At 44.8% G+C, this 13066-nt stretch overlaps 1 protein-coding gene across 1 annotated transcript in view; it reads left to right on the forward strand.

Annotated features, from left to right (window-relative positions):
- LOC130297660 (oocyte zinc finger protein XlCOF7.1-like) overlaps nucleotides 1–13066 on the forward strand; it is a 96448-nt gene that overhangs the window by 20476 nt on the left and 62906 nt on the right. The window contains exons 7-10 of the mRNA XM_056550371.1: nucleotides 964–1153; nucleotides 2649–2828; nucleotides 2912–3041; nucleotides 5250–6240. Coding sequence (XP_056406346.1) covers nucleotides 964–1153; nucleotides 2649–2828; nucleotides 2912–3041; nucleotides 5250–6240 — 1491 coding nt within the window. The remainder of the gene's footprint in view (nucleotides 1–963; nucleotides 1154–2648; nucleotides 2829–2911; nucleotides 3042–5249; nucleotides 6241–13066) is intronic.

Below are 13066 nucleotides of genomic sequence, written 5' to 3' on the forward strand. Positions count from 1 at the left end.
TATCCTTCATATAAGATAAAGATAGGTATAAGGTTATCCTTCATATAAGATAGGGATAGGCATAAGGCTATCCTTCATATAAGAGAGAGATAGGTATCAGGCTATCCTTCGTATAAGATAGAGATAGGTATAAGGGTATCCTTCCTATAAGATAGAGATAGGTATAAGGCTATCCTTCATATAAGATAGGGATAGGTGTAAGGCTATCCTTCATATAAGATAGGGATAGGTGTAAGGCTATCCTTCATATAAGATAGGGATAGGTGTAAGGCTATCCTTCATATAAGATAGAGATAAGCATAAGGCTATCCTTCCTATAAGATAGGGATAGGTATAAGGCTATCCTTCATATAAGATAGGGTCAGGGACTATTGATAGGATCAGATTATTGGGCAGACTAGATGGGCCAAATGGTTCTTATCTGCCGACACATTCTATGTCTCAGGTTGCCGAGGCAACAGTACAACACCCTTGGAGTTCTGTGCACGATCCCTAGTGTTACTAATAGAAACATCCGAGAGGGAGCAGTAATCCTCCGCCCGTCTTGTTTAATGTTTTTGTATTCTTACATTGTTCCCTGTTTACTTTGGATATTATTTGAGGCTCTGTGGTTTTGGGTGTGTAGCCACATAAAGGGGTTATCCGGGATATAAAATGTATACAGGGGGGATCCGACCTCTGGGACCTCAAGAATGGGCCCGTCTATTACCTCGGAGGGCTGCAGCCCCCACCTTCTGAGACCGACTGGTCTGAGGCGGACATCACGGCTGCCGGTGATTGGCTGAGCGGGCGTCACATGTCCGGACTTCTTTATACTGTAATAATTGCTGCGGCCCATGACCGAGCGTCACATGACGACACCACATGGTGGGACACTGCACCGACCACAGATACCGACAAGTTATTATATCCAATATAACATCTGCCCTTGTATCTCCCGACGTGTTTCCTAATTATCTCCAGAAATTGTATTTTATTTCTATCATCATCGTCTCCTCTCCTCCGGTCCCTACAATCCAGGATCCTCTCAGCTGATTCTTCTATAGAAGAGAATATTCCTGATCGACCATCAATGATGAAGAAGGACAGAGACAAGATGGCGGAGAGGATAATACACCTCACCATAGAGATACTCTTCCAGCTTACCGGAGAGGTGAGGGATTCTGGGAGTGATGTCACATGACCTCATTCTTCTCTATGGTAATCACATGATATGACTGGAGAGGTGAGAGATTCTGGTAGTGATGTCACATGACCTCATTCTTCTCTATGGTAATCACATGATATGACTGGAGAGGTGAGGGATTCTGGGAGTGATGTCACATGACCTCATTCTTCTCTTTGGTAATAACATGATATGACTGGAGAGGTGAGGGATTCTGAGAGTGATGTCACATGACCTCATTCTTCTCTATGGTAATCACATGATATGACAGGAGAGGTGAGGGATTCTGGGAGTGATGTCTCATGACCTCTTTCTTCTCTATGGTAATCACATGATATGACTGGAGAGGTGAGGGATTCTGGTAGTGATGTCACATGACCTCATTCTTCTCTATGGTAATAACATGATATGACCGGAGAAGTGAGGGATTCTGGGAGTGATGTCGCATGACCTAATTCTTCTCTATGGTAATCACATGATATGACTGGAGAGGTGAGGGATTCTGGGAGTGATGTCACATGACCTCATTCTTCTCTATAGTAATCACATGATATGACTGGACAGGTGAGGGATTCTGGGAGTGATGTCACATGACCTCATTCTTCCCTATGGTAATAACATGATATGACCGGAGAGGTGAGGGATTCTGGGAGTGATGTCCCATGAACTCATTCTTCTCTATGGTAATCACATGATATGACTGGAGAGGTGAGGGATTCTGGGAGTGATGTCACATGAACTCATTCTTCTCTATGGTAATCACATGATATGACTGGAGAGGTGAGGGATTCTGGGAGTGATGTCATATGACCTCATTCTTCTCTATAGTAATCACATGATATGACTGGAGAGGTGAGGGATTCTGGGAGTGATGTCACATGACCTCATTCTTCTCTATGGTAATCACATGATATGACTGGAGAGGTGAGGGATTCTGGGAGTGATGTCACATGAACTCATTCTTCTCTATGGTAATCACATGATATGACTGGAGAGGTGAGGGATTCTGGGAGTGATGTCACATGACCTCATTCTTCTCTATAGTAATCACATGATATGACTGGAGAGGTGAGGGATTCTGGGAGTGATGTCACATGACCTCATTCTTCTCTATAGTAATCACATGATATGACTGGAGAGGTGAGGGATTCTGGGAGTGATGTCACATGACCTCATTCTTCTCTATGGTAATCACATGATATGACTGGAGAGGTGAGGGATTCTGGGAGTGATGTCACATGACCTCATTCTTCTCTATGGTAATCACATGATATGACTGGAGAGGTGAGGGATTCTGGGAGTGATGTCACATGAACTCATTCTTCTCTATGGTAATCACATGATATGACTGGAGAGGTGAGGGATTCTGGGAGTGATGTCACATGACCTCATTCTTCTCTATGGTAATCACATGATATGACTGGAGAGGTGAGGGATTCTGGGATGTATGTAGTGATATGTATTATTGTGTCCCCATAACCAGGATTACACAGTGGTGAAGAAGACCTCTAGGGGGCACCATCAGGCCCCTGTGTGTGAAGGATGGGGAAGAACCCTGAGGCCAATCCCGGGGCCTCCACCTCACTCCCTGATACATGAGGAGATGAATGAGCAGAAGATCCTAGAACTCACCAACAAGATGGTGGAGCTGCTGACTGGAGAGGTGACCCTGCTGGGAATGCTGGGACATTATACAGTAACGCTATGAAGGGATGGGGGTGATGACTGTATCATTGTGTGTGTCAGGTTCCTATAAGGTGTCAGGACGTGGCCGTCTATTTCTCCATGGAGGAGTGGGAGTATTTAGAAGGACACAAGGATCAGTACATAGCGGACATAGTCATGATGGAGGATCAGCAGCCCCTCACATCAGCAGGTAATACACATGACTATATAGATTATTGCATGAAACATACAAGAGCCTGCAAGGGGCTCATACCTCCCAGCATTAAACAGATTTAGAAAATCCAAATTAGGAAAATATGGGGGTGCTTCAAAACATAGCATTTAATATTAATACACTAAAATCACACCTCAAAGTATATTAGTGTATAATAATGCCCAATACCAAAATCATATTATTAACTGATACCGATATTCATACCACTGTACGTGGATTAGTGTATGAACAGTGAGAGCACAGTGTAGCCGTCAGACAGTACGGCTCCCCGCCACTGCGGGTTTGTGTGCCATCCGGGATTCTGGTTCAGATGCAGCAGCGGTTAACTGTAATCGGGACACTATAAGGAACTGTCCTATGTCCGCTGCAGGAACCCTACACCCCCTGAGTAAAGCACTATGTATCGGGTGCTACTCAAACTAAGTAACTGCCTTCATATATAGAACTGTTTATAAGTCCACACAAGTATTGTTTGTGGTAAATCCCCTGATGATGCCCAAGATAGGGGCAGAAACGCGTAGGGAGTAAACAAGTGTGGTGTGGCTGTTCATACACTAATCCCCGTACAGTGGTATGAATATCGGTATCAGTTAATAATATGATTTTGGTGTTGGGCATTATTATACACTAATATACTTTGAGGTGTGATTTTAGTGTATTAATATTAAATGCTATGTTTTAAAGCACCCCCATATTTTCCTAATTTGGATTTTCTAAATCAATACACATGACTACACTGCCTTTATTCTATATATGTGGTGTAGCACTGATGTTATATACATATATACAGGTCTTGATGGTGTAGCACTGATGTTATATATATATATATATATATATATATATATATATATACACACAGGTTTTGATGGTGTGGTTGGAGTGCACATGCTCCGGATATAGTAAATGGTGCAGGGCCTGTGTCAGGTCGGTTCTGGTGTAGATTTTTTGCGTAATTAAAGGCCATGCAGTAAATCTTTGACTTTCTTTTAGAAAAAGTCTCACGTGGTAAATCCCGTATCTCTGCAGAGTAAAAAGCAGATCTGGTGAAAAACATCTCTTCGGGGATAAATAGTGCAGACCGGCGTACCGCTAAATGTCACACGTGACATTTTTGTATACACAAAATACCTGTGTAAAGTATAGGAAGTACAAGGGTTAGTATAGGAAGTACAGGGGTAGGTAAGTATAGGAAGTACAAGGGTTAGTATAGGAAGTACAGGGGTAGGTAAGTATAGGAAGTACAAGCGTTAGTATAGGAAGTACAAGGGTAGGTAAGTATAGGAAGTACAAGGGTTAGTATAGGAAGTACAGGGGTAGCTAAGTATAGGAAGTACAGGGGTTAGTATAGGAAGTACAGGGGTATTTTAGTATAGTATGTATAGGGGTAGGTTAGTATAATAAGTATAGGGGTTGGTTAGTATAATATGTATAGGGGTAGGTTAGTATAGTAAGTATAGGGGTAGGTTAGTATAGTAAGTATAGGGGTAGGTTAGTATAGTAAGTATAGGGGTAGGTAAGTATAGTAAGTATAGGGGTAGATAAGTATAGGGGTAGGTAAGTATTGGGTTAGGTAAGTATAGTAAGTATTGGGGTAGGTAAGTATAGTATAGGGCTAGGTAAGTATAGTATAGGGCTAGGTAAGTAAAGTATATGGGTAGGTAAGTATAGGGGTAGGTAAGTATAGTAAGTATTGGGGTAGGTAAGTATAGGGGTAGGTAAGTATAGTAAGTATTGGGGTAGGTAAGTATAGGGTTAGGTAAGTATAGTAAGTATTGGGTTAGGTAAGTATTGGGGTAGGTAAGTAAAGTATATGTGTAGGTAAGGAAAGTATATGGGTAGGTAAGTATAGGGGTATCTAAGTATAGTAAGTATATGGGTAGGTAAGTATAGGGTTAGGTAAGTATATAGTTTAGTTTTTTCCCCAGACACAGTAATATATGAATTTTTGCAAATACCAGATAGCCCCTTTAAAGGGGTACTCCACTGGCTATGTGAGCGCTGTGGGGGTATGCCATGCCCCCTCGTGACATCATGCCCCGCCCCCTCAATGCAAGTCAAGGTGTGATGTCACAAGAGGGTGTGGCCCACCCCCGCAGTGCGCATACAGCTGAATTTTGCTACTTCTGTTTATACAGAAAGGTTCTGACTTATCAATAGGATAAAAATCAATTCTTCTTTTGTCAGATGACCGCACCAGGAGATCGGAGGGTCACATGATATCTCCAGATTTGAGGGCATATGATGGCGGTATCACACAAGATACATATCAAGACCATGTGATCATCCCAGGTACAACCTCAGCCATTCACAGCCAAGATCTGTCATCTATACAGGCTCTATATTATGATTCATCTCGGACTGTGACACAAGGTATTAATCACAGAGGAGATGCTGAACATGAAAGATCTCACAAAGGGGAGAAGCCATTTTTATGTTCAGAATGTGGCAAATGTTTTTCAAGAAAAAAAACTCTTGTTACACATCAAAAAATCCACACAGGGGAGAAGCCATTTTCGTGTTCTTTATGTGGGAAAAGTTTTATCCAGAAATCAGATCTTTCCAGACATCAGAAAATTCACACAGGGGCAAAGCCATTTTCATGTTCAGAATGTGGGAAACTTTTTGTACAGAAATCAGCTCTTCTTATACATCAGAGAAATCACACGGGAACAAAGCCTTTTAAGTGTAAGGAATGTGGTAAATGTTTTACCCAGAAATCGGATCTTGTCAGGCATCAGAGAATTCACACGGAGGTGAAGCCATTTTCATGTTCTGAATGCGGAAAATGTCTGATCCAGAAATCAGCTCTTGCCGCGCATCAGAGGAGTCACACAGGGACAAAGCCATTTTCGTGTTCAGAATGTGGGAAATGTTTTAACCAGATATCCGATCTTGCCAGACATCAAAGAATTCACACAGGGACAAAGCCGTTTTTATGCTCTGAATGTGGGAAATGTTTTAACCAGAAATCAAATCTTGACAGACATCAGAGGAGTCACACAGGGGAGAAGCCGTTTTCATGTTCAGAATGTGGGAAATGTTATAGAGTCAAATCGAATCTTGTTATACATCAGAGAAGTCACACGGGGGAGAAGCCGTATTCATGTTCAGAATGTGAAAAAGGTTTAAATCCCAAATCATATCTTCTTAATCATCAAACAACTTACTCAGGAAAGTAGCCTTAGTCTTTTATTTAGCGGTTTTAAACATGCAGTGTGCACCGGGCTTTACATCAAACGGTCCCTGTACACTGCACGCTGGGTAGGACCGGTCATCATGAACCACATTTTAGAGTTCGGAGAATTACATGAATAACATAAAGCAATCTGTCCAAGACGAAGATTGTCTGGTTTTTCCATAGCAACCAATTACATAAATCTGGGCCACCAAATCTAAATTAAAGTGGTACTCCAGTTTAGGAAAATGTATCCCCTACCCAAAGGATAAGTGTCTGATCTCGGGGATCCAACCACTGGGATCTTGGGGGTCAAACCAGTGTCAACCCCCCCCCCCCCCTCCATGCATGGTGAGAGCTGGGGTGCCGGGCAGGAGATTGCAGGGGGTCCCAGTAGTTGGAACTCTCGCAATCAGACACTTATCCCTTAAGTGTCAAAGAGGGATCCCTCCCGTTCAAGCTTGATTGACAGCTGGAAGGTGAGCCCTGTTTCCGGATCTTGTACTTGCACACACTTTGCATGTGCACAGGGCAGGAATGAGACTTGCAAACAGGGCTCGGCTTCCAGGTGACTGTCAATCAAGCATGAATGGGAAGGGGAGTGAGGAGGCATTCCTGGACTGAAGGGACTAAAGCAGTGGTTCCCAACCAGGGTGGCTCCAGCTGTTGCAAAACTACAACTCCCAGTTGTAGTTTTGCATCATTCTCTAGAAGACTGGAGGCTGTAATGAGGCCAATAAGGCTTCACCTAAGTCCTGAGTTAGGGGTATGAATACTTATGTCACTGCGGGATTATATCTTTTCCTCCTCAATAAATGAGTAAAGGTCTGTAACATTCTGTGATCGCTGTCATCATTACACACACTGTACATCTATATATACACATTACATACTGTACACCTATATATACACATTACATACTGTACACATTACATACTGTACACCTATATATACACATTACATACTGTACACCTATATATACACATTACACACTGTACACCTATATATACACATTACACACTGTACACCTATATATACACACACATTACATACTGTACACCTATATATACACATTACATACTGTACACCTATATATACACACATTACACACTGTACACCTATATATACACACATTACATACTGTACACCTATATATACACATTACACACTGTACACCTATACATACACATTACACACTGTACACCTATACATACACATTACACACTGTACACCTATACATACACATTACACACTGTACACCTATATATACACACACATTACACACTACACCTATATATACACACACATTACACACTGTACACCTATATATACACACACATTACACACTGTACACCTATATATACACACACACACACACACACATTACACACTGTACACCTATATATACACACACACATTACACACTGTACACCTATATATACACACACACACATTACACACTGTACACCTATATATACACACATTACACACTGTACACCTATATATACACACATTACACACTGTACACCTATATATACACACATTACACACTGTACACCTATATATACACACATTACACACTGTACACCTATATATACACACATTACACACTGTACACCTATATATACACACATTACACACTGTACACCTATATATACACACATACACACTGTACACCTATACATACACACATTACACACTGTACACCTATACATACACACATTACACACTGTACACCTGTATATACACATTACACACTGTACACCTGTATATACACATTACACACTGTACACCTGTATATACACATTACACACTGTACACCTGTATATACACATTACACACTGTACACCTGTATATACACATTACACACAGCGTTTTGCTGCAGTTATCTACAACACACAGCTCTGCTACGTACAGATGACACACGGATGGCTCTGCTTCATATAAATAACACAGAGACGGCTCCGCTACATACACATCACACATAGAAGGCTCCGCTACATACACATCACACACAGACGGCTCCGCTACATACACATCACACACAGACGGCTCCGCTACATACACATCACACACAGACGGCTCCACTACATGCACATCACACAGACGGCTCCACTACATGCACATCACACAGACAGCTCCACTACATGCACATCACACAGAGACGTCTCTGCTACATACACATCACACACGGACGGCTCTGCTACATACACATCACACACAGACGGCTCCGCTACATACACATCACACACAGACGGCTCCGCTACATACACATCACACACAGACGGCTCCGCTACATACACATCACACACAGACGGCTCCGCTACATGCACATCAAACAGACGGCTCCACTACATGCACATCACACAGAGACGTCTCCGCTACATACACATCACACATGGACGGCTCTGCTACATACACATCACACACGGACGGTCTGCTACATCGTGTGTGATGTGTATGTAGCAGAGCCGTCTATGTGTGATGTGTATGTAGCAGAGCTGTCCGTGTGTGATTTGTATGTAGCAGAGCCGTCTGTGTGTGATGTGTATGTAGCAGAGCCGTCTCTGTGTGATGTGTATGTAGCAGAGCCATCTCTGTGTGATGTGTATGTAGCGGAGCCGTCTGTGTGTGATGTGGATGTAGCGGAGCCGTCCCTGTGTGATGTGTATGTAGCAGAGCAGTCCGTGTGTGATGTGTATGTAGCGGAGCCGTCCGTGTGTGATGTGTATGTAGCGGAGCCATCCGTGTGTGATGTGTATGTAGCGGAGCCGTCCGTGTGTGATGTGTATGTAGCAGAGCCGTCTCTGTGTGATGTGTATGTAGCGGAGCCGTCTCTGTGTGATGTGTATGTAGCGGAGCCGTCCCTGTGTGATGTGTATGTAGCAGAGCCGTCTCTGTGTGATGTGTATGTAGCGGAGCCGTCCCTGTGTGATGTGTATGTAGCGGAGCAGTCCGTGTGATGTGTATGTAGCGGAGCCGTCCGTGTGTGATGTGTATGTAGCGGAGCCGTCCCTGTGTGATGTGTATGTAGCGGAGCCGTCTCTGTGTGATGTGTATGTAGCAGAGCCGTCTGTATGATGTGTATGTAGCAGAGCCGTCTGTATGATGTGTATGTAGCAGAGCCGTCTGTATGATGTGTATGTAGCAGAGCCATCTCTGTGTGATGTGTATGTAGCGGAGCCGTCTGTGTGATGTGTATGTAGCAGAGCCGTCTGTATGATGTGTATGTAGCAGAGCCGTCTGTATGATGTGTATGTAGCAGAGCCATCTCTGTGTGATGTGTATGTAGCGGAGCCGTCTGTGTGATGTGTATGTAGCAGAGCCGTCTGTATGATGTGTATGTAGCAGAGCCGTCTGTATGATGTGTATGTAGCAGAGCCGTCTGTATGATGTGTATGTAGCAGAGCCGTCTGTATGATGTGTATGTAGCAGAGCCATCTCTGTGTGATGTGTATGTAGCAGAGCCGTCTGTATGATGTGTATGTAGCAGAGCCGTCTGTATGATGTGTATGTAGCAGAGCCATCTCTGTGTGATGTGGATGTAGCGGAGCCGTCTGTGTGATGTGTATGTAGCAGAGCCGTCTGTGTGTGATGTGTATGTAGCAGAGCCGTCTGTGTGTGATGTGGATGTAGCAGAGCCGTCCGTGTGTGATGTGTATGTAGCAGAGCCGTCCCTGTGTGATGTGTATGTAGCAGAGCCGTCTGTGTGTGATGTGTATGTAGCAGAGCCGTCTGTGTATTTCCTTGGGTGGTTTTGGAGGCTGCTGAATAGGATTGAAGCGGATGAGGATCCACATTGGTCATTACGAGATACATGAGTCCATCTTGCAATGTTTGCCGTTTGCGTTGCGTTGGTGATGAGACGCTCCTGAGGAAGGTTTTTGTTGTGTTTTTCTATGTACTTTATCATACACCACATCATTTCTAAAAATGAGAGTGGTGGTCTGATTGGTTGCTATGGTAACTGCACAGGTTTGATACATCTCACCCTGCAGAGTCCTGTATACACTGAACACCTGGTCATGTGACCCCCCTGACTCCTCCCCTCCATGTGACTGATCACATGACTGTGACATCATCGCAGGTCCTGTACCCACAGCTCAGCTGTACAGGTCAGGTATGTGACGGTCATTAACCCCTTCATCACCCGCTCTTTGTAATATCGCATTTGGATTGTACTTTTCTATGAGTTGTAGTCTTTTGCCTCCTCTTTTTGGGGTGCACGGAACTTGATGACTGTTATTAACTCTTATTTGGACGGAACGCAACAAAAAAACAGCAAAAATCAAACAAACCTTGTATTAAATATATTGTGGCACCTCCTGCAGGATAAGTGCGGCGTCACCTGTGGGGATATCTAACATCTTTACTTTATTTTAGTTCTGGACAGTTCCTTAAATGGACAGCAGAGAGCACTGTGGTCATGACAGAAGAGAAATCCCAAAAGAAAAGCATTTCCTCTTTAGTATACAGCCCCTAAAAAGTACTGGAAGGATTAAGATATTTTAATAGAAGTCATTTACAAATCTGTTTAACTTACTGGCACCAGTTGATTTAAAAAAAAAAAAAAGTTTTCCACCAGAGTACCCCTTTAATTTCTTCCAAAAACAGCGCCACTCATGTTCTCAGGTTGTTTGCAATATTGCAACTTGGCTTCATTAACTTTAAAGGGGTGCTCCACTGGAAACATCTTATCCCCTGTCCAAAGGATAGGGGATAAGATGTCTGATGGCGGGGTTCCCTCCGCTGGGGACCCCCGCGATCTCCAGGCCGGCAGTGGCAGCTTTCGGAACGCGAAAGCTTCAAGTTCATGACGTCACGCCACGCCCCCACCATTCATGTATATGGGAGGGGGCATGATGGCTAGTATATAACAGTCACGCCTCCTCCCACAGACATGAATGGAGGGGGCGTGGTAGCTGACATCACCAGTCAGCGGGCACGGAGTGGAGTTCGCTCAGCGCACCGAATGACTGTGTGCCACAGCGGAGATCACGGGGGTCACCAGCAGTGGGAACCCCATGGGATAAGAGGTCTCCAACGCCGTACCCCTTTAACGAAGCTGAGCTGCAATACCGCACTCATCCTGAGGACATGGGTGGTGCTGTTTTTGGAAGATATCGGCTTCATTTTTTATCCCATTAGAGAAGCTGTGAAGAAATAGTCTATTATTAGATTATTATTATTATAAAGCCTTGTGTATACCTGTTTTAGCTGATGTGGCATGCACGAATTGTCTGCCATCTTGATTCCTGTTTCCTCTCGGATTTGGTTACCTAGTGCTGCCTACACTACCCACAATGCCTCTGGCTTTGCACAGAGTGGTGGCGGAGTCTTATTACCAGGGCCGGATTAAGAGAATCATGGGCCTGGTGCTGAGAATTTTTCTGGGCCTTTTTATGAAATGGATAGTTCCCCCACATTAGGTGCAGTACAGTTCCCCCACATTAGGTGCAGTACAGTTCCCCCACATTAGGTGCAGTACAGTTCCCCCACATTAGGTGCAGTACAGTTCCCCCACATTAGGTGCAGTACAGTTCCCCCACATTAGGTGCAGTACAGTTCCCCCACATTAGGTGCAGTACAGTTCCCCCACATTAGGTGCAGTACAGTTCCCCCACATTAGGTGCAGTACAGTTCCCCCACATTAGGTGCAGTACAGTTCCCCCACATTAGGTGCAGTACAGTTCCCCCACATTAGGTGCAGTACAGTTCCCCCACATTAGGTGCAGTACAGTTCCCCCACATTAGGTGCAGTACAGTTCCCCCACATTAGGTGCAGTACAGTTCCCCCACATTAGGTGCAGTACAGTTCCCCCACATTAGGTGCAGTACAGTTCCCCCACATTAGGTGCAGTACAGTTCCCCCACATTAGGTGCAGTACAGTTCCCCCACATTAGGTGCAGTACAGTTCCCCCACATTAGGTGCAGTACAGTTCCCCCACATTAGGTGCAGTACAGTTCCCCCACATTAGGTGCAGTACAGTTCCCCCACATTAGGTGCAGTACAGTTCCCCCACATTAGGTGCAGTACAGTTCCCCCACATTAGGTGCAGTACAGTTCCCCCACATTAGGTGCAGTACAGTTTCCCCACATTAGGTGCAGTACAGTTTCCCCACATTAGGTGCAGTACAGTTCCCCCACATTAGGTGCAGTACAGTTCCCCCACATTAGGTGCAGTACAGTTCCCCCACATTAGGTGCAGTATGTTCCCCCACATTAGGTGCAGTATGTTCCCCCACATTAGGTGCAGTATAGTTCCCCCCACATTAGGTGCAGTATAGTTCCCCCCACATTAGGTGCAGTATAGTTCCCCCCACATTAGTTGTAGTACAGTTCCCCCACAGACATATAGCCTTCAGCCATATACAGTGTATGGTTGGAGGCTGTTTGCCTGATTACTGACCCACTTCAGTGTTCCGACCACCGCTCCTTCGCTCCGTGGTCACGATCTACTGCTATGGCCTATGGGCCAAAGCAGTAGGTCCCGGGATCGGAGGAGTGCTGATCGGAACACTGAAGATGACGTGCAACATACAGGTAACTTACCATGCGCGCGCGCGTCCTCCTCCTCGCTGCTCCACTCTGCTGGAGGGACGTCAGGGATGTCCAGAATGTGACGGGGGCCCCTGCGGTGGTCAGGGCCAGAGCGAGGGCCCAACCAGTGTGAGGGTTGGTAGAGCCGCCTCTGGCTCTGACTTCTGGCCGCCGCGGCCCGCGAGAGTACAGAGGATTTAAATTCTGTTCTCTCGCGGTCTAGCAGCGCGGGTGGCTCCGCTCCTTGGCAGCCTTTTTGGTGGCCGTCTGGGCCTATTTTACTG

The sequence above is a fragment of the Hyla sarda genome, chromosome 13 (assembly GCF_029499605.1).
Source record: "Hyla sarda isolate aHylSar1 chromosome 13, aHylSar1.hap1, whole genome shotgun sequence".
In the NCBI taxonomy this organism is placed as follows: Eukaryota; Metazoa; Chordata; class Amphibia; order Anura; family Hylidae; genus Hyla; species Hyla sarda.